Below are 22,856 nucleotides of genomic sequence, written 5' to 3'. Positions count from 1 at the left end.
TAAAATAAGTCTCTAGAATAAATAATAAATAGATGATGTTGAGTTAAAATTTTAGCAAATTAATCCCGTAAGAATATCTAGTAAGATCTAATAATTCACATAAAGTAATATATTTAATATTTAATGAATACGAATAATAAATAATTAAGTTGATAAATAAACAGAATTATAAGTTAACTTTGATGAGAAAGCAGTTAATTTTTTTATAAAATATTCAATGTGCGGTAATAATAAAACTTAAATGAATAGATGAATGTATTTATACTTTTTTCTAACGGTAAAGTTTATTGAAATTTGATAGTTTATTGTGACGAAATTTATCATTATATGTGAATATTGATTTAATTATAAATTAATTTTTTAAATTTAAGAAAAATAATTAAAAAAAATACTCAAACTAACCTAAATGGTAAATAAATAAAAATCAATAGCAATTATTATAGTAATTAAAACTATTTTAATATAATCATATATATTAATAATATAGCCCCTTAAATTTATTTATAAAATTAAAGTAAATTTAAACATTTAACTTTAATCACATAAAAAAATCGAAAACTTGCGCCGGATTATAATATAACTTTACACTGAAAAACTTACACATTCAACTTCTAGTAGGAAAAATCATTTTCAAATTTTAATAAATTTTATCATTCTAGATAATTAATGAGGAATTTAACCCTACACTTCATCTTAAAACGATTCATACATCTAAAATTTAAAAAATATAAACAAAGCAACAAAAACTTTACCACTTAAATTTATATCGTTATTTGGTCTACACACGTGCAATAATAAATATGCTCTACCCCACGGATGCAGAAGACCAGCTCTTTTGATCTTTTCAAAATTTTCAAGTCAATGCCAGCAATTAGTGCCACCGTAACTTGGAATCAAAGTCTAAATACTTGTGCTTTTTTATTTTATATAAAGCAAAATGCTACTGGCCGTTTCTCTGCACGAGATCGTTCTAATTTCAATTTTATCAGTCGTGTGAATTGATCAGGCTAAGAATGAAGAGCAGACGATTAGCTCTGCTGAACCGTTCGAAGAACCCACCTGCCAATGGCGGAGGTTCTAATTTGGTCGTCGTAGGAAACTCTGAGAATATTAGTCTTGCTGCCCCATTTTCTGCCCTGAGATTGGCCGATAACAGCAATAGCCCTCCCGATAGCAACAATGATAACTATGGCGGCTTCAATGGTAGTTTTAGCCCATCCACGGCCATTATCGTGGTTGTGCTAGTGGGCTTGGCTTTCTTCGTGGGCTGTTTCTCTATCTGCTTCAACAAATACGCCAGCGGAGAGGAAAGCCTGAGAAGGGGGGAGAGGGGGGCCAATGCACAGGCCCGAAGGCAGAACGAGGGCAACCGTGGTCTCGACAAGGCGGTCATCGAAAGCTTTCCGGTGTTCAGCTACGATCTCGTGAAGGGCCTCAAGATGCAGACCAAAGAAACGCTCGAGTGCGCGGTGTGTCTCAGCGAATTCGAAGACGACGAGCAGCTCCGCTTGCTGCCCAAGTGCAACCACGCTTTCCATCCGGACTGCATTGATATGTGGCTCTTCTCCCACACAACGTGCCCGGTCTGCCGAACCGATCTGGTGCCCACGGACCACGCTAACCCCACGGGCACCGCCTACGGAATCATCGAGCCGCCCGAGATCACGGCACCGGAGGAGGTAACGGTTGTGGTGGATGGAGCGAGTGATGGGAGCGTTCGTATGGGCAACGATGTCGAGACCCCCGTGGCAGCAGATAGCGCCGATTCTCAAGAATCGCTCTCCGTGCTTGGCCTGGGTCAGGGCAACAAATTCCGTCGCTCGTACTCCACGGGGCATTCTCTGGTGAGGCTGCGCAAGGAGTCGGATCAATTGGCCACGGAATGGTATATTTGCACGGCACAAGGGCTAAAACCGGGTCTGCAAAGGAATTGTAGCGTCACTGCGCTCGCTCACTCGCACTCTCAGGGCCCGTCCACCTCTAAAAACCGTCCTCATCTGTCCAAGCACGTTTCAATGAGCGGCGCCGCCTTGTGCAACCGAGACACGAGTGGATCAGGGCGTCGTTGGTATGAGCGTGGTTTGAGATCAGAGCGATTTACCATGCCATCCATGTATCCCTCTTCGTTTCTAAGTTCATATTCGGAGCAAAGGATGTCGGGTTATTCCAGGGATCAAGAATCGTCTGCCGGTTCTCAGCAAGAGCGCAAGGTATATTTGCAATCTCTGAAGCAAACACTGAAGAGGCTGACTGGCAGAAACAGAGCATGGGCAGATAATTCGCAAAGCGGGCGGGGTTCTTCCAGGAGGGCTGCAGATAACTCACAGAGCGGACGGGGGTCTTCCCTGAGAGTTGTGGAGGAGAGTTGGGGTCCTATTATTGCACAAGGAGCTACAGGGCAACAGGTTCAATACGGCCAGAGTGCTTAATTGGGTGCTCAATACAGCCAGGTTCAATACCACATCTTAGCATTCGTTGAGCTAATTGAGTGAAAAATCTGCAAGCAAGAATTGTTGAGATAATTGAGTGAAAAATCTGCAAGCAAGAATTATGGAGTGGTGTATCCTAATTCTGATGTTGCAAGCCTTGGGTTATGAGGAATGATGAATTGTCAAGAGAAATGGGTGAAGGAGGAGGATTGGACGATTCCCAATTCAGGGCGCCGAGAAAGAAGGAAAAAGTTGCTACGGAAAGGAAACGCCGTTCATCGGTCCCTTGATGTGATCTTCAAGAAGCTGAAATTGTCTACCAAAGCCTTTACTTCACAAATTTTATTGCATAGAATTTATTATAAAATTTTTTTATCAAATTTATTAATAATAATATTTTTTTTCGATTATTATTTTAACTTTAATTATATTTCTTTTTATTCTGTCCATCACATAAAAAAACAGACCACCATCACATTTCTAAAATATTAAAATCTATATAAAACAGTCTCTCATCATATCACATTATATTTATCAAAATTTTAAAAGATTCTAGAATCCTTATAAAACAAGGGAGCCACTGCGGTGGCGGTAGTTCCCGTCGGGGTCTGCGACAACAACAATACAAATGCTCGAGAATAAGCAAGTATACGCTGATGGAGCTAGATTGCTAAAGGCCTCTTGAACATGAAAATCATTTCGCAGAGTTTATAAAAACACAACTCTATGTAGTTGTTTGCAAGGGATGACGAACACTCGGATATTTATATCTCGGATGGATATAAAAAGGGGTTTAAGCTAAGAGCTGCCAAATTACAATGTGACTCGGTATTTTGAAGCAAAACCTTCCACTCGCACCAAAGGCTTTATTCCATAAGAAGCTCCACAAGTAGTATTCATCACCAAAACTTATGCGTTGCCTCATTGCGTTGCCTCATCATGTCTATGACATATTGGTTGGCTTTCTTCGTCACGGGTTGTTGACCAGCAGATAGCTACTTGGCAATAATTCTAGAGAGTGAGGGCAGGTAAGCTACTTTGCCTCCACTCCCGCTTAGGCGGGTCACCTAGCTACAACGCATGTAACATATAAGAAGGCTAAGACTTTTCACTTGCACTGTTAGGTGGCTTTGGTTACCAGGACCAAACAGTTCTGTTGTGAATGATTTATATGCATTGTTGGGCCTGGCTTTCCAGTGATCATTAAGGTAGTGGAATAATTTGTACAGTACATTCAGGCACGCAACAATTGCTTCACAGATTTTGCAATTTATATTCATTTACTATATCTGAGCATGCTATGTAAATGAGTCTATTAAGCTTTATTATTAGCAGGACCGGCTGAGCCGCAAGTCCATGGGTTTTCTATAATGAAATATATACACAAAGTATATATATTCCCATTATCGCGATGGGCCAATATGAATAGACAACTTACTCCTGCATTTGTCTGAACACATGTCGAGCACTTTGTCTTCCAACGACAAAACAAAGGATTTGTTTATCTCTGAAAAAAGGAGCTCTAAATGCATGAGTGATCAACTATTCCACTTTCATGTGGCAACTAAATGTCTATATTCTTCTCAAATGCAATAACATGAATAACATGCCTGATACATTATTCCTGAACTGGGCTTTTTCTTTGTAGAACAAAAATATTGTTTGCAGGCTCTCATCCCTGAAAATCATTCGAAAGGATAAACGATGAAATTCTCGCTTAATTTACTTTTCTTCATTTGTGATAACAGTGAAATAGAGTTACCAATGTATTTGGTGGTGAAATCCATCTCTCTGTCGATACTCACCTCTCGACGCTCTTCAGTTTTCACTGCCAGTGACCAAATTCAATTTCTCCATTAGTAAAGTATTTTTCTTATACTCCCTATAGAATTACTTTGCCTATGTCTGTTTATTCTCAATATGATTATTTAGTGAGATTAATCGGGCATATTAAAAATGTAGTTCTTTCTACTTATACAGAAATGGTTTTGCAAGGAGCATTGCCATCGCGAGGGAGTCGGTGCCATTCATTCTGTGAAAAATGGTATTTCACTCATTTTGTTTTATCAGTTTATCCAAAATGACTACATAACCGTGGCTTTGGAAAGAAAACCAATAGATGGTATGGCTAATTAAAAGCTTTAAACCCAGCGATTATATACTCTGGGTCTACTCAATTGGCAGGAAATCAACTTAGGAAAAAAAAAATACAGAGCATGAGTGTTAATTTACTAGACCTTCATTGAATAATTGAAAACTTTTGCCTTTAGGCCCATAAAGTATAAAAATATAACATGCAAAAATACAGAACCCACCTTGTTTCTGAAAACTAAAAAACATAAAAATAAATAAAGAAATATCGTTGAGGCTAGAGAACATGCCTCTCAATTACCCCTCAGTAAATAGAATGTGACAATGGCCATCAACTGTTTGGCTTCTTTGTGGTCTGCTATTTATTCTTTACAAATAATAAATTAGTAAACACAGAGAACAAACCCTCTAATATTATGAGCAGACAATTATGATGCTAAGTAGGAATTGTCATTATGCATGCGTCAATTTAATCATAAAACAAATAGTTTGGTTTTAAAACTAAGCGGGAAAATCCTCTCATGCGATAAGGCCAAATTCCATAAGAACATCGACAAACTTATTGCAGAGCCAAGAAAAGAACTATTGAGTACATACAGAAAATGATATAGAGAAGGCAATGTTGTCAAAAACTCCTTTTAAAAACATGTCGAAACAATAGTGAACGTTGTATTAAAAAAAATCAAAGGAGCTACCATATACATATAAACTTTACAGTCAATATAGAAGTAAAATGGTCGAAAAACCTCTTGGATAATAAGTATACATGTCAACTGTCTAGATATTCAATTATACACTGAGAATAACAGAGGTTTTGCATAACTCAGTGTAAAGAAACCCCTTCGAGACGCAAGCCAATACTATCAATCGACTTGAAGCGTCATAGGTCCTGACATAAAACAACAATAAGATATCATGGAAATTTGCAAGTCTGAACAACCCTCGAATAAGTTATTAAACTCTAAATTGCTGGGACTACTGAAAACAGGTCGAAAGTAGCACCTGGAGGAAACAAGCACTTTGTATAAGCATGAGAGGCCCTCGAGAAGATTAGAAAACTCGCCCAAGAACCAATCAGGGAATTTACCTGCAGAAAAATATTCACCACATTGGTGGAATCAATTAGTTTGTTCTAGGCATGCAACTAAAAAAAACATTTGCTAGAGTTAATTTTGTAAAAAAAAAGCCCCGCTTACTTATGTCGGACCTCCCGTCGCCGTGTTGGTCTGCATGTAGCAAAGGGTGTCAATGTACTGCAGTCACCCTCAACACAACCACCGAAGACTTTAACTGAAAATAAGGTAGTGTGTCCGCTCATGGAGAGGCAAAGACCATACCTAGAATTAACAACAGAACTTGAGGGAGTTTGACTGTAAGATTCCCCAGAAAGCCTGTGCGGTTGATGGACCTGCAGTCACTGCCTTCAATTCCGTTAAATGTCCAAGCAATAAACATGGAAGAACTGAAGGGTTGAACAAATTTCGGAATAGGAAAACTCTCTGCGGAGAATTGATAGCCCGAGCGAGGAGAAAAGCCCATGTTGAACTACTCTCCCAAGCTGCTGGTAGCTGCCTTCTGCGGAGAATTGATAGCCCGAGCGAGAGACATCTGGCACTGGCTGCATGCAAGGCGCTCATGCAGGGCACGGAGAAGAACATGCAGGAAAGGAAAATAGGCACCCTGAACATAAAACTTACGGTAAAATAATTTGTCCCCGCTGAAATAACATCGGGGCACGTGAAGCGTGCAATAAGACCTCCAATTCACAACTTTGGTTATAAATTTCTTACACCGATATTTGCAGAGATAAACTTTGGTTAAACTTTGATAGTGCACAAATTTTTTTGGTCAAAGGACCGGTTAATGTATGGTCAACAATCGATCGATCGCTATTAGTCCCAGGCAGGGACTAATAACTAAAGTGTCTCAGGAGGTGAGGAATCGTCTGGATAGCCAAAAATGGTTGAGGAGAGGAATTGTCCAGATGGTCAAAAGTTACTTTTGAGACAATCAAAACCATGAAGTTTGACCACTGTGACATGGATTTAAAAAAATCCCATTTTATCAAAATCTTAACAAAATTTCAATAATTTAAAAAAAAAAAAAAAAAAATAACTAATACTTATTACAACCGAACCGACAAGATAGTCAACACACAAGATATTCTGCCCTAACATTTTTTTTTTTTTAAATGGGTGGGGCTAGTTCCCTTTAGAAGCATTTATGGGCCCTCTTTTCTGTACATATGTGTGTCAGGACAAGCTGACAACTATCACATCGGGACATTCACATTACAACAGTGGTACCGGAATATACGCCATAGGACCAAATACGCTGCAGCATCTGCGCAGTGCCACAGGACTCGAATGCTTCCGGGGTGCGTGCAAACCGACATCCCCGACTGCTACATCATGCACTCATGTGCATATTCTGCCCTAACATATCACATCATATTTAGCAAATTTCTAAAAGATTATGGAATTTATGTAAAATGAACAAAATACCTTTACAACAACCCATGTGAACCGCACCTTGTCCTCCCTATTTTTTGGTCAAATTTATCAAATCCACGCCTCCAGCACTCACCTACTACCATAATACCCTTTAGCTACGAGCATTCCTCGGTCAGGCCAACCCTGTTTTCTTATGGACAATATCGCAGCTTGCCTCTTCCCATTCTTAAACCCGTTAGAATGTGAAGTTCCATTCAAGTTTACCTCAGCTCCCGTATCATTGGCTAGATACAGGGTAGAGAGGTACCAAGCTTCCTATGATTCAACACACAATACGATCTATAAAGCAATGAACAGTGCCAGTTTGGGGGCACTTCCAGCCACCTCATTTTGTGGTAATTAAATCATGTCTCACACCTAAAGGAACCCTTCTATCCAAGCATCAAATCACTCACAGATGCTTACAGACAAACTGGGAGAACAAGAACCTCACATTCCTCAGCCTGAGAATATCCAGCACGGTTTGATTGACAAGAACACATAGATGATGAAGTTGGAAGCATAGCATGTTGCAAACTTAGAAGAGAAAAAGAGGATTTATGCAAACATTGTGGCATTAAAGACAAGTTAATAGGTTATATGCCAATAAATATGTCTTATCTTTTCCGCTGCAGGGGTTATTAATTACTAAATCAAATGGATTTGAATTTTTAGCACTACAAGCTGCCCATTGGATCATCAGAATGCACACTAGAGTTAATCATTACGAATTAGCAACCCTTTTTTGGTTTTCTTTACAGTGGGACAGTGGAAACCCACAGCAGGATTATTTTTTTTAATAATAAGACTGTGGAATCCTAGGCTTTGGGAAAAAATATTATAAATTACACATCTCTACAAGTATATCACACAGTTTATTTGTTTAGAAACCAATATAGATTCATTTTAAATACAGATTTAATATGAGCCGAGAGGGATCTAATTTCTAATTCTTAAAATTTTTATTTGGGCAGAAATGAACAAAATTTCAACTTTGATGATGGATGGACAAGGTTGAAAATCATACTGGACTTTCAACTTTGATGATGGACAGACAATGTTGCAAATCATACTAGACTGTAGAATGAGCCTCTCTGCTCAATAATGCATTTGTCAATTTAACTTATTAATAAACTATTCCTGAAAAGCACTCACAACTTTTTTATTTTAATTTTTAAACTAAACTATGGTAGTTCAAAAGTTAAGCAGAGTTTCATAGCTATCAATGAAGCCAAAAATTCCTCACAGGTCTACTTGTAGCTGTTGGCCTAACAGCTAAAGGCTTTGCTAGACAATATCAGCTTTTTGAAGAGCACATCAAGAGACCAATGAATGGCAGTTCCTTTCGGTGACAATTTTTTCCTTCTTTCCCGGCACCCTAAATTGGGAATCGTCCAATACTGCTCCTTCACCTCATCATTGCTCTTCATCCAAGTCTTGTAACATTACATTTAGTATAATCCAGTCAATAATTCTTGCTTGCAGATTGTTCACTGAAATATTTCAACAAACGCTAAGCTTTAGTGGTAGCTTTAGCTTTACTGTCCAGCTTGATTTCATCAAAAGGGTTGCAATGCAAAGAAATTGTTAGCACCCAATTAAGCACGCTGGCTGTATTGAGTTGGTTGCATAGTAGCTTGTTATGCAGTAATAGGACCCCAACTCTCCTCCGCAACCCTCATGGAAGACCCCTGCCCGCTCTGTGAGTTATCTACAGCCATCATGGAAGGCGCCCTTCCGCTATGTGAGTTATCTACAGCCCTCATGGATGACCCCCTTCCGCTATATCAGTTATCTACAACCCTCCTGGAAGAAGCCCGCCCGCTCTGCGAATTATCTGCCCATTCTCTGTTTCTGCCAGTGAGCCTTTTCAATGTTTGCCGCAGAGATTGCAAATATATCTTGCGCTCCTACTGAGAACCAGCAGTTGATTCTTGATTCCTCGGATAATCAGGCATCCTTCTCTCCGAATAAGACCTTAAAAACGAAGAGGGATACATGGATGGCATGGTAAAATCGCTCTTATCTCAAACCACGCGCACACTAATGACACGCTGATCCACTCGTGTCTCGGCTGCACAAGGGGGCGCTACTCATTGAAACCTGCTCTGAGAGGCGAGGGTGGATTTCAGAGGTGGATGGGCCCTGAGAGCGTGACTGAGAGAGGGCAGTGAAGCTACAATTCTTTGCAGACCTGGTTTTAGTCCTTCTGCTGTGCACATATACCATTCCGTGGCGAACTGATCGGACTCCTTGCACAGCCTCCCCAGAGTATTTATATTAGTTTAGGTTAATAATAATAATATTAGTTTATGTTAATAATAATAATAGTTATTAATAATATTGTTTATAGTAATTTACTAATAATAATTAATAATTAACCGTTAATTATGGTTGAGTATGATTGAATATGGTTGACCATGTTTGAATTTATCAAACATGGTTGACTATGATTATCATATTGAGACAAGCTTTGTCATAATGTGACGTTGGACCATGGTTGGGACAATGATCGATTTTATCTTTCTCGCAAGTTGGACCACGATTAACCATGGTTGACCACAAATTATTTTATAAAACATGGTTGACCATGGTTGAATAATATTAAACCTAAGGGACTAATATTATAAATCCAAGGTATATAAATCCTAAGATAAATATTATAAACACTAAAATAAACATCGTTGAACATGGTTGAGCATGGTTGATTTTTGTTTTGAAACAATCCTTGTCACAATGTGACGGTAGACCATGGTTGACCATAGTTGACCATGAATGATTTTCAAATTGAGAGAACATTTGTCACAATGCGACATTGGACCATGGTTGGCCATGGTTGATTCTCATATTGAGACCTTATTTGTCACAATGCGACATTGGACCATGGTTGATCGTCATTGAATTTATAAAACATGGTATACCATGGTTGACCATGATTGATATTATAAACCCAAAGGAATAACGAACCTTTGGTGTTGCCTACGTGGGGCTCGACCCAGGTTCAGAAGTGATTTAGCCAAGCAAATCCCGGTACTACTGGCCCTTTCGGCAACAGTCCGCGGAGCGTGGACTGAGGTCTCACCCGAAGTAGTATGGGAGGGTGCTGGAACCAGGTTTCCGCACCCTGGGGATGTCTGATATGGGGCAATAGGTACGCGATTCAACCTTCGCGCTTACTAGGTTACGCGCACCAGCGAGCTCCTTGCGTCCTGTGGTACTGCCTTCGCGCAGCTCTAACGTAATGCGACCAGTGTTAATTACCCAAGTCTCCCTTAATTAGGTTTTGTTCGTTAATTACTTAGAAGGTTTTCATACATAAGCATTCATACAAGTGCGCACATATAAATAAATAGATACCATTAACGCATAACATCAAAATATAGATCTACGAAATAGATGCACAATATGCCGAATCAACTTAGCTTTATTAATGATCCTTTTCAAGTTCAGTTCAATATAGACCCGACTCTGCCCTACGCACTCAGCTGCAGGGGTCTGCACACTCAGCTGCGGACTCTACTAGGCCTCTGTGCACTCAGTTGCAGAGCCTCTACCTACTACTACGACCCAATACACTTCAGATCCACTTCTATCTTCTAACCATGCCTTCGCATCTATCTATTACTTGCTTTTTTCCTAAAAACTATCTTTACACTTAGAGCCTCGCTCTATTTATATAATCCCTAACACAACTTTACATTAAATTACATTATTTTAGGGCGAACAACCCTATGACTCATCTTGGACTCTCGCGCTCTGCGCCCGCATTTCGTGGGGTCTTTACATTACATTGACCAAAACTCGGGCTTTAAGCCCCAAAAACATGCTATGGGGGGATCCACTGCCCAACAGGCCCCCAGCACAATCATCGTAACTCGTCCCCAGTCACTCTGCTGGTGCGGCGATCTTTGCTTGAAGCCCCTTCAACTGTGCCTGTGCTACGCGAAGGTTCGCAGCACTCGGTTCTGCCGTCTGCTGAATCTGCTCTAGTCCTGCTTCTGAATCATCCACGTCTGACTCGTGTCTTTTGTTTGGTACCGGCTTCTAGTGCTTGTGTTTATAGTCTTGCGCCCCTGTCAGACTCCTTGGGTCGCGAAGACTGTGCTTCAGTCGGTTAGTCAAATAGCTGGCCCACCCGTGTAGGGCTTCAAGCGACTACCATTTAATTTTCCTGGGAAGGGTTCTCCATTAAGTTTAACTAGTTGGATCGCGCCTCCGTCTGTAACCTCTTTTACCACATATGGTCCCAACCAGTGCATTCTGAATTTTCCGGGAAATTTTTCGAACTTGTTGTCATACAGCAGCACTAAGTCATTTACTTTGAAGGTGCGCAACTTGATATGGTGGTCGTGCCAGGCTTTCTCATGTTGCTTTTGTACCTGTTGGTGAAATCCAGCCAGAAATCGTTCTTCCTCGAGTTCTTCTAATTGCACAAGCCTTTCTTCTAGAGCTTCGCGGTCTGACATGCTTGTGAGTGCTACTATTCACAGACTATGTATGATATATTCCATTAGCATGACTGCTTTTGTACCATAGACCAACCGGAATGGTGTCTGTCCCGTCAATTTCTTACATGTTGTCCTGTACGCCCATAACACAGCGGGTATGCGCAGGTCCCAGTCGTTCCGCTGCGCGTTACATATTTTGGTCAATGCAATCTCCAATATTTTATTGAATGCTTCTACTGTTCCATTAGCCTGTGGGTGGTATGGTGTACTTTTCTGGTGATAAACTTGGAACTCTTCCGTGAGTGCACTGATGGTTTCATTCAAGAAATGTGTTACACGATCGCTCATTAAGATTTTCGGGCAGCCAAATCGTGTCAACACGTTTTCAAACAAAAACTTTGCAGTCATGGAAGTCGTGCAATTCTTGACCTGTTGTGTTTCCACCCATCGTGTCATGTACTCCGTCGCAATGATGATGTAGCGTGCACCTGTCTTTCCCTTAGGTTTGATTGGGCCTACAAAGTCGATTGCCCATTTATCAAATGGTTGCAGTGTCATTTGGGGATTTAATGGCATCTCGTCCCTTCGTGATGGCTTTCTCATCCTTTGACATATATCACAAGCCTTACAATGCGCTTTCGAATCCTGGTGCAGGGTCGACCACCATAACCCTGCACGAAGAATCTTTTGTGTGGTCGCATGTCCTGCATAGTGTCCTCCTGTAGCACCCCCATGTGCTTTCGCGAGGATCTGACCCCTTTCAAATTTAGGTATGTATCTTCACAATATCTCATTGTTGCCCATCTTGTAAAGGTGCCCTGCGATGACAGAAAATTCCACCGCGCGTACCACCAATTCCTTCCTCTGTTGGATTCAGTACTCCTTCGGTGCAGTCCCTGTTGTTAGAAAATGGATTATATCCTCGAAGTGTCTGTCCGTGACGCATACTGCGAAGATCTATGCATCAGGTAGTCCCTCCTCCAAATATGTTGGTTCCTCGCCCGTCTCAATTCGTGACAAGTGGTTTAGTCTTGTGTTTAAGCATCCCGGCTTGACTATGACCTCAAAATCATATTCTTGAAACAGTAAGGGACATCTACATATGTGCCCCCCCAACACAGGTTTGTTCACCAAGTATTTCAACACGGAACGATCGGTATACATCTTGAAATGTCCTCCAAGTAAATAGTGTCGGTATTTCTGTAGCGTGTACACCATTGCCAACCCCTCGCGTTCGGTGGTAGAGTAATTCTTTTCTGCTTTGGACAATCTTCAACTTGCAAATGCGATCGGGTGATCCACACCCTCCGCACCCTCCTGCGTGAGTACGGCTCCCAGCGCGATACACAACGCATCAACATGTACATGAAATTCTACGTCCCATTCCGGGAAGACCAAAATTGGTGCGGAAGCTAGCTTCCCCTTTAGGACATCCAAACTCTTCATGCAATCATCATTCCAACAATATGTCACATATTTTTTCAATAGCTTTTCCATCAGCGTGGTTATTTGGGCATAACTCTTGATAAACTTCTTATAGTAGCAAGTGTGCCCCAAAGTAGCGCGTAACTGTTTGACACTGCGTGGTGCTTCCATATTTAGAATAACAGAAATCTTCGCAGGGTCTACCATCAGGCCTTGTTTGCAGACCACATGGCCTAGCAAGTTGCCAAAGGGAATGAGGAAGGTGCACTTTTTAAGGTTCAGCGCAATATGGTGTCGGCGGCAAGTATCAAGCATCAACCGTAAGCTTGCTACATGGTGCTTAACTAATCCAAAGACAGTCCAATCGTCCAGATAGACCTCCAAGAATTTGTGGATGTATTCTTTGCACGCCGCCACCACTATGCACAAGAATATCGTTGGCACGTTCTTCAGTCCAAAGGGCATAACGGTGTATTGAAAGCAGCCCCATTTGTTGCGAAGGTTGTTTTTCTCCTATCTTCCGGCGCGATCTTGATTTGATGGTACCCTAAGAAGCCATCCGTGAATGAATAAGCTTCTTGACCGCCAACATTTTCCAATACTTCATCTGTGAACGGTGTCAAGAATGGATCATGAACACAGGCGTCGTTAAGCTTCCTAAGGTCCACACATATTCTTATTTCGCCCTTCTGTTTTTTCTCTTGCACTACCATAGGACTCACCCAGTTGGATTCTTCCACTGGTTCAATAATTCCGGCTGCGAGCATTTTGTCTAATTCGTCGCCGACCTTTTCTTTATACTTGGGATTGAAGCGGTAAGGTTGTTGCTTAACTGGGTTCACGTCCGGTTTCAGAGTGATCTTCATCATCCCTAAGTCGCCAATGATCCCTTTTAAGTCCGTGATTTTGGTCGAGAACAAGTCTTGATATTCACGGAGTAACTCGGTGACCTTATCTACCGTAGCATCATCCCAATAGTCCCTGAGCGTCACGTACTTCGGCTCCACTTCTGTGCCAATGTTTACCTGCTTTGTTTTGAGTGGTGCAGTGATGTCAGGATTCTCAATTGATGGTCCTCGAACCTCGTGTCAGCCTTTGGTTTATGGAATATCAATATTTTGGGGGTCATCATCATCCTCCTCCACCTGCACGTTATAACACTCCAGCACGCTACTTAACTGTACCGCCCATTCTGGCTGCAACATTTCTAATGGCTCTTGTGGTATTTTGAAGATGGCGACTTTTACTGCTTGTAGCGCATCGTCAACAGTATCCGACCATCGGTCTTCAAATGTGAATGTTAACAAAAATCATTCATGCAAGACATTCCACTTACCCGTACCATGTCGGAGTTCTGTCTCAGTATACCAGTTCATGGGTATTACATCCAGGGTATGGTAGAATAACTGTACCCATTCAGGCTGTGGTTATTTTCCATAGGCCTTGGCCCAGTTCGCAAGGTGCATGCGTGGGTCATCTCGTCCATCGTATTTGTCTTGTAATCATAGCTGCAGTTTCCCAAATCGTAGGTGCATCATCCTTCTACATCCGCGCCAGTCCTCAAAACTTCCTTGATATGTTTCCCACCAACGCATAGGTGTTGCGCGCATCGCCCACTTCAACGCATCGAATCACTGTTGTTCCAGTACTACGCTTTCAAACTTGCTCAATAATTCATCCACCGTTGTCAATCCATCATATGTTGACAGATCTCGGGCCTCTGTTATTACGCAAGGCAGTGATCTAATCATCATGTTGCAATTCAGCGTTGTTACTTCACTCAACCGATTCTGCCAACGCTCTACTTCTTCGTCTAAATCCGAAGTGTAGGAGCTTTTGCGCTCCCACAAGATCCTCCCATCTGCAGTCGGATTCACCCAATCTTGGTCTCGCGCCGTTATTTGGTAAATACAATCCATCTCATCGTTGCTTTCATCGTCGTGCACTAGTTCAGTGTAGCGCGCTCCTTCGGCTAGGTCCAGCGGGACTACCACGCGTAGTGATTTTTTTCGAATATCATCTTTTGCTTCTTCAGGTTGATGACTCTGTTCACATCAATGGCCCAGTCTATTACTAACAATGCGGGATAGGGATTGATGTCATCAACAATCTCTATTACTTCAAAATCCATCTGTGTGCTCGCGCCTTCAATATCAATTGTCACCCCTTGCGACCTCCCCATGGGCAGAATCTTCTGTTGGTTCGCCATTCGTAATTAAATAGGGGACCACTATAATGCGGGCCTACCCATGCATTCCCATGTTTGCTTCAGTAACACATTTGCGTCCGAACCCAAATCTAGGATTACTTGATCCATTTCATACTCACCAATCTATGCAGTCAATATCATTTCCCTCCCAGTGCGCAATGCACGCTTTCCTAGTTTCCAGACTACGTGCGGTTCTCCTGACCCTGCGCACCTAGTGATTAGCTCCTATAGTCCCTTAACTGCGTTGTTGTCGCGCAACAGTTTCATGCATGTCTCCAGAAAGGTAGTAAACATAGAAGGATCCATCCCTGGCTCTGGTTGATCCTTATCCCTAAAGTGGAGGCCTCCACGAAGCTCTTCTTAGCTTCCATGAACATCTCCCTTGCGCATTCTAAGTCAAACTCAGGTTCCTTTGCAGGATCCTTGCGAACCCATGTATCTTCCTCGTGTTGCTTCCCTTTATCCTCCCTTGTGGTCACACCGCTTCTGAGCATCATGTTTACATTTAGGTCTTCTTTCGCGCAGTTCAGACCTCATCTTGGATATTCTGAGTCGGAGGACGCTGGAGTACCCATTTTTCACGCATCTGTGTGATCAATGTAGGACAATCTATCATTTCAATATCAAACTGAGCACAGTACGAACAGGATATCCTTGTCGGGTTGGTGCATTCGCAGGCATAGTGCCCTGGTCCTCCACAATTGTAACAAATCAACTGTCCGCGACCCCTTCCTGGTCCCATTCCTCCTCATCCTTGACCTCACCTCGAAAATCCAGCGCACGCCATCCCCGCCGCTGGGCGAGGGCTCGCATTTATGTCTGCATCCTATAGGCTGGGGTCTGATCCATCATTAGTTCGTAGCTACGACAAGTGCGCTCATCGTGGCCTACCGACCTGCAGAAATACAAAACAACTGTCGGGGAGTTTGTGTATACTTCTGCAATAAATGACAATTGTCTATTGTGTGTTTTCCTCCTATCTGACAGATCGCGCACCATAACGCGGGTGTCGCACTCAGCCTTGCCTGTGCCTCTGGTCTCAACAACATTGGTCCCCCTCCTGCCAAGTAGTTCACGAATATTGGACAGTGGTCCTTGTCATGGCCCTAGCCTTTGCATTTTATGCACCATACTTCCTCGCGCGCTTCTGGCCACAGTGCCCTATCTTGCTTCAAACTTTGCATTTCCAAGCATAGATTCTGTAGTTGTGTGTGGATTTGTTGAACTCCCAACCTAGGGTCTTGTAATGGGGTCTCATGCAACCTCATCGCCATTTCCAACGCTTCAGCCTGGTTGGAAAGTTTCGGTTGTGACAACGCCATCCTCAAGTGCGGTGTTAGGGATGCCACAAACCATGCGCGATGCTGGGCATCTGTTAGCATCATATTGGCCTCGCGGATCATACTCTTCAGCCATTGATCCAGATCCCAGGGGGTCTCGCTTGGAAGCATCGCGATCTCTTTAAACCCGATGATTGACTATGTCTCTGATTTCAGCAGGCTAAATTCTCTGTTCAACGCATTCTGGATCTCTATTATCCTTGCATTTGGGTGGTTGTTAGAGTGCTTGATATACCATGTCAATGTGCGATCCTGCATCGTGCTTACCAATGTAGCCTTCTTAATGTTGTCGTCCGTGACTCCTTGCACTTCCCACACTGCTCTTACCACGAACCAGAACTGGTCCGGATCTTCATTCCCTACACCTCTGAATATGGGTAGTTTAATCACGCTCGCCATGCTAAACTATGGGGGTGGTGGAGGTGGAGTGGGTGAAGATGGAGGTGAGGGAGGTGAAGCGAGTGGTGGCATGGGTGGAGGGGGTAACTGCGGAATGCAGTGCCTTATCAAACTGACCGCACTTCTTGGAAAGACCTTAGCGAGCTCTTCCTCATTCTCTCTTGAAGGTGAAATTAAGGGATTGTTTTCTAATTCCCCGCTACCTTTGTAGATCTTTCCGCTCCGCGTCGTCCCAAACATTAATGTATTCACATAACCTGCTTTTCACATAACAACATCTTAATCCAGGTATTCAAAGATTTAATATACTTACCTCACGGTCCCTTGAGAAAACGTCGTTCTGCTTCGTTGTAGCTCACGGTCGTGTCTACCGCGAACTCAGTGATGAATCCCCCTATTATCCGGTCGAGCCAATGGTCCACAGCTCGTGCGATATTATCTTCTGATGCCTCTAGTCTGCGCACTAATTCCGGAGTCCACACTATCGGTTGGTCGAGCCTACACCTTCCCTAGCTGTTGACTAACCTTGCGATCCACTCATACAGTTCAGAAGGAAAGGATGCAAAGAAAATCTCATGGATTTCTATATACACGTAGCGATCCAACCACCTTTTCTCAAATACTTGTGGAGTTATGTTTTCCTGTGTTGCGAACTCGTGAATCTTCTTGTCCAACCACTCTTCAATTTCCTTCTTTGTTGGGTTCCAGTGGCACGACATTAGACATCCCTTAGGCAGATCCCGGTCCCGGAAACGGAACCATTTGTTGGCTACATGGGACCTGACCCAGGTTCAGAAGTGATTTAGCCAAGAAAATCCCAGTACTACTGGCCCTTTCGGCAACAGTCGGTGGAGCGTGGAATGAGGTCTCACCTGAAGTAGTATGGGAGGGTGCTGGAACCAGGTTTCCGCACCTTGGGGATGTCTGATATGGGGCGATAGGTACGCGATTCAAACTTCGCACTTACTAGGTTACGCGCACCAACGAGCTCCCTGCATCCTGTGGTATTGACTTCGCGTGGCTCTAGCCGCAGTGCGACCAGTGTTAATTACCCACGTCTCCCTTAATTAGGTTACGTTCGCTAATTACTTAGAAGTTTTCCATACATAAGCATTCATACAAGTGCGCGCATATAAATAAACAGATACCATTAACGCATAACATCCAAATATAGATCTACGAAATAGATGCACAATATGCCGAATCAACTTAGTTTTAGTAATGATACTTTTCAAGTTCAGTTCAATACAGACCCGACTCCGCCCTGCACACTCCACTGCAGGGGTCCGGGCACTTAGCTACGGAGTCTACTAGGCCTCTGCGCTCTCAGCTGCAGAGCCTCTACCTACTACTACGACCCAATACACTTCAAATCTACTTCTATCTTCTAACCATGCCTTCGCATCTATCTATTATTTGCTTTTTTCCCAAAAACTATCTTTACACTTAGAGCCTCGCTCTATTTATACAATCCCATGGTCCACGAACCATGGGTAGGCAGACACAACTTTACATTAAATTACATTATTTTAGGGCGAACAACCCTATGACTCATCCTAGACTCTCGCGCTCCACGCCTCCATTTCACGGGGTCTTTACATTACATTGACCAAAACTCGGGCTTTAAGCCCCAAAAACATGCTATGGGGGGATCTGCTGCCCAACACTTGGGATTAATACTAGAAATCGAAGGACTATAAACCTAAGAGAATAATATTAAACCCTAGGAATGTGAACCCTTAGATCAATAAGCCAAAGGTACTGATATTATAAACCAAAGGCAATAATAAACCCAAGGGGTAAAAATTATAAACACAACGTATATAAACCCTAAAATAAGCACGTTTGATCGTGGTTGATTGACATATAGAGAAAATCCTTATCACAATGCAACGTTGGACCATGGTTAAACTTAGTTGAATAGGATTGGTTTTCATATCGAGACAATCTTTGTCAAAACGTGACGTTGAACCATGTTTGACCATGGTTGATTTCCATGTTGAGACAATCTTTGTGGCAATGCGACATTCGACCATGGTAAACCCAGGGGTCTATAAAGCTAAGGGAATAATATTAAACCCTAGGAATATGGACCCTTATATCAACAAACCCAAGTGGCAACAAAAGTGGCAACAAAACGCAATATTCTCACAGTCCAAAGCCCGTGTCTAGTGAAAACCTCCAATTTTATATTGATTTGGTTTAGCAGACCTTTACTCGTACCGGTTTCAACACAAATTATTCCATAGGTGTATACACCAAGCTGCCCACGAAAGGCATCAATAGTAAGGTAGCAACCCAAAGAGTCTCCAATGCCCTGAAAGATTGCGTAGTGCCACAAGGGAGTTTTCAGATTAGGAAGCTTGACCCATATTGCCATCTTGGTAATGATAATTGTGAAAGGGTCAAAACATGGGAACCAAGGGGTTAAAAGAAGTCCAACATTGCCCGAAAACCAAGACCCTTTAGATAAAATTTTACGATAATCTTATGATTCCCCAAATAACACAATGAAGAAGCCTTTTGAGCATAAAATAAACTTGCAATTCTTAGTCCATACGAAATGGATACATTGGTAGAGATCAGTTGTGTGGTGCTAGAAGCCATTAAAACGACAAATTAGAACCACCTCTAAATATAGTGGATGAAGATCCTTCAAATATGAGTGAGATATTTCTAAGGAGGGAACTTCCTTAGATTTTTCCACCAAAAATGGCCCAAGAGCCATCTGGGCTTGCTCTGCCTTGGGGAGTGGGGGAGAACGACAACTTTATAAGAAAAAGTCTAAGAGGAGGAAGGCTTACCTCTAGTCCCCCTTCGTAGACAAAGAACCATAAAAACAATATCATCTTTACTATTGTTGTGAATTGAGAGAGGAGGAGCATTGTCCAACTACTTACTTTGAAAAACAAGTGTTGCATGCATAAGAGAATACTCACTCGAAGTTGTAAATAAAATTTGAGGTCTCTAACCAGATCTGAGGAGCAAACCTTAATGAGCAGTGACTGCCTAGAGGGGAGCTTGAGAAAGATTTGATAACAAGTTGGTGAATCTGGCACACAATCTCCTGACAACTTATAAGCAAGGAGCAACGCAGGGTTTCTTGACCCTCAGCTGTATGGGGGCCTCTTGTTTCCTTTGAATGACACTAAATATCACCATAAATTTTAGCCATAGGATTAGGGTCCTCTAACCTTGCGGCATCGACAACTATTATAGTCCTATTTAGATCTCGTTCTTTTGGGTTTTTTTAATTAGATCGTTGTCTTCTTGCAAGAGATTATCGATGCCCTCATCCTGTGAACTCCCCTTGGGCACGACGACATCCTTCTTGGCCTCTACGATAACAGTCAATGCCCGAGTTGCAAACGCAAAGAAAAATGCCATCTATGAGATTTGAACCATAAACCTTTAAATTTGGACGTAATAATACTCTGAATTGCCATAAGGGTTTTTGATCTCTAATACAAAACTCTTTTTACACATTATTAAAATGTATATAATTATATTAAAATAATTTTATAATCATCTAAGTATATTAAAATAATTTTAATAATTATAAAGTTTTATTATTATTATTATTAAAAATAGATTAAGATTATTTTTAATTTTGAAATATTTTTTTGGAAATAATTTAATAATTTAAATTCATATTCATAAATAATAATAATTTTCATTACACTTTACCATCACATTTCAATACGCTTTAGCAATTAAAAAAAATTATAAATATATTCATGTAAGTTTTATTATTACCATTCAGTAAATATTTTTTCAAAAATTAAAGTTTAAAAAAAAAAAAAAACAAATTACTACTTTCTAATACAAATTAACTTATATTATTGCTTACTTATTAATTATTCATATTCATTATATACGTAGATTATTAAATATTGCTGTATATTTTGTTGGATTAAATTACTGAAACTATTAACCATCGTTAATAAAAGAATAATCTTTAAAAAAAAATTAATTGTTTATACACATTAATATTTTATTCCCTAGTTAAATTTTCAAAAACAAAAATGACCATTTAAAAAATATAATATACCCATTTCCTTTTTGCCTTTTGTCCTTTTCGTTCGCAACCAATTGAAAAGCGCAACGAAGAGATGAGCGGTGAGATATAGCTACGTTGTCTTCTATTCATTGGACCTCACACCCTCGACATTGTTTTGCGTTCAAGTTTCGCCATTGATTGGATCCACCACCGTCCTACCACGTCAGACCACACGTCCATGGGTTACAGAAGTCAATGACGTCAGGTTGCTATAATTTACTCATCCCTCAAGATATACTAGAATATTTTCGTTATATCTATTTTTCAATTTGTTTCGGTGGATATATATATATATATATATATTCCTCTTTGTTTTCTTCCAATTAAATTAATCACTCTATTTTAAAGTATTTATTTTATTAAATGGATAACAATATTTTATTAAAACTGCTCTGCTTCTAAGATCCTAAATTAATAACTCTATGCTTTACAGACCACCAGTTATTTCAGTTTTCCTTGATAACAGTGATGTGTCAACTGGATAGCAGCCAAAGATGGCTGTCCTCATGTTGGTTTGACAAACTGAGTTTGATATTTTTTTTTGAATATATATATATATTTTTATGAAATTATATATATATGAAAATTACATTAATTTTATCGTTAAAGAATTATGATGTGTACAGAATTTCATAGTTATCACTAAAAATCTTTACAAGCAAATGAATGGGTTTGAGTGCCGTCTAAAGTCTACATAAGTGTTTAAAGAAATTTTTTCATCCTAAGCATGTGTAAAACACTTATTAGAAGTGTTATGATGAATGACCATACACTTAAAGTAGTTGTTGACATTTTTGCTATCAAGAATAAATATGATGAATGACCACATATTTAAAGTAGTTGTTGACATTATTGTTATCAAGAATAAATTTCCATTGATGGCTATGGTTCTTAATGGAATATTGTTGTTGCCACTTATTTAATAAATAATTAGAGTTTTAATGGGAATTTCACATATTTAATATAACAATTAAAGTTTTAATGGGAGTTTTACATATTTAATAAAACAATTAGAGTTTTAATGGGAGTTGTTAGGACAATCAATGTCACATTTTTTTAAAAGTAAACGATTTAACTTAATTTTTATCGTTTAATTATAGCTTATGAATCTATAAACTATCCATTTGGTTTGCAATTATGGGAATGAGAAGTGGACCCTGTAATATCTTTTGTTTCAAAGCTTGCATCTTTGAAAGATGTAGTAAAATATGGAAAATCTTTTAGTTCAATTATTTTGACTTTTTTATGTGGTGCCTATATTGTAGATAAAGTGGAAGATGGGTAATTGATGGAGATCACAATGTTAGAGAACACTAATTTTCATCACAACTATGAATCTACTACTATTGTCTATAGATTTAATGGTTATTAACCTCCTTCATTAGATTCACTCATCTTGAAGAAAGAATTTTGAGATATCTTTGATTTGTTCCAAGGATTTTTTTTAATAGTTTAGTGTTTTGATCATACTAATTATAAGAAAGTTTTAGAGGAGGGTCCTTGGTTTTTCAAAAGCATGCGAATATTTATTTAACTCAATTGCTTTGAAAATTTAATCCAAGATCCATTATTTCAAAAATTTGATCGAAGCTCTATCTATTACTTGGATGTCAATTTGGTTTTGTCTTCCTAATTTGCCCTTATATTTTTATCATATGTTTATGATGGAGGATCTTATCAATACTATGGATAGTTACATAAAATATATCTTGAATAGTTATATTTGGACTATGTACATATGCTTGACTTTGTGTTGAGACAGGTCTCAATAAGAGTCTTCTAGAAAAAAGGATTCTCAAATAGAAAAAAAATAGATGGACTCTGGTCTTGGATTATGAGAATACAATATATTGGCATCATATTTGTTATCTTCCAAGACATTTACAAGGTTCTTGTCTTCATGCATGGGCCCATTCTTCATGGAAAAAAGGGTCCAAATCTAAAACAAAATGTGGACATTTCT

The 22,856-nt window shown here is 40.4% G+C and overlaps 1 protein-coding gene across 2 annotated transcripts; it reads left to right on the top strand.

The window, feature by feature from the left end:
- Positions 1 to 968: 968 nt before the first annotated feature.
- On the top strand, positions 969 to 2,785 carry LOC149234496 (uncharacterized). 2 transcript variants are annotated; one of them, XM_089461188.1, is made up of 2 exons: positions 976 to 1,044; positions 1,075 to 2,785. In XM_089461188.1, the coding sequence occupies exons 1-2, from the start codon at positions 1,014 to 1,016 to the stop codon at positions 2,427 to 2,429; spliced, it is 1,386 nt and encodes a 461-aa protein (XP_089317314.1). In that variant the 5' UTR covers positions 976 to 1,013; the 3' UTR covers positions 2,430 to 2,785. The 2 variants fall into 2 exon arrangements, with proteins under 2 accessions (XP_089317313.1, XP_089317314.1); XM_089461187.1 differs by having other exon boundaries at positions 969 to 2,785.
- Positions 2,786 to 22,856: the final 20,071 nt, after the last annotated feature.

Source organism: Pinus tabuliformis, chromosome 8, assembly GCF_031772625.1.
Source record: "Pinus tabuliformis cultivar Carrire ecotype Pingquan chromosome 8, CPIR1, whole genome shotgun sequence".
Lineage (NCBI taxonomy): Eukaryota > Viridiplantae > Streptophyta > Pinopsida > Pinales > Pinaceae > Pinus > Pinus tabuliformis.
Note: the sequence above shows the minus strand (reverse complement) of the source record. Positions and strands in the feature narration are given on the sequence as shown.

Excerpts from the sequence above, each read along its gene's own strand:
- LOC149234496 (XM_089461187.1), top strand. The coding sequence starts at position 1,014 with ATGAAGAGCAGACGATTAGCTCTGCTGAACCGTTCGAAGAACCCACCT.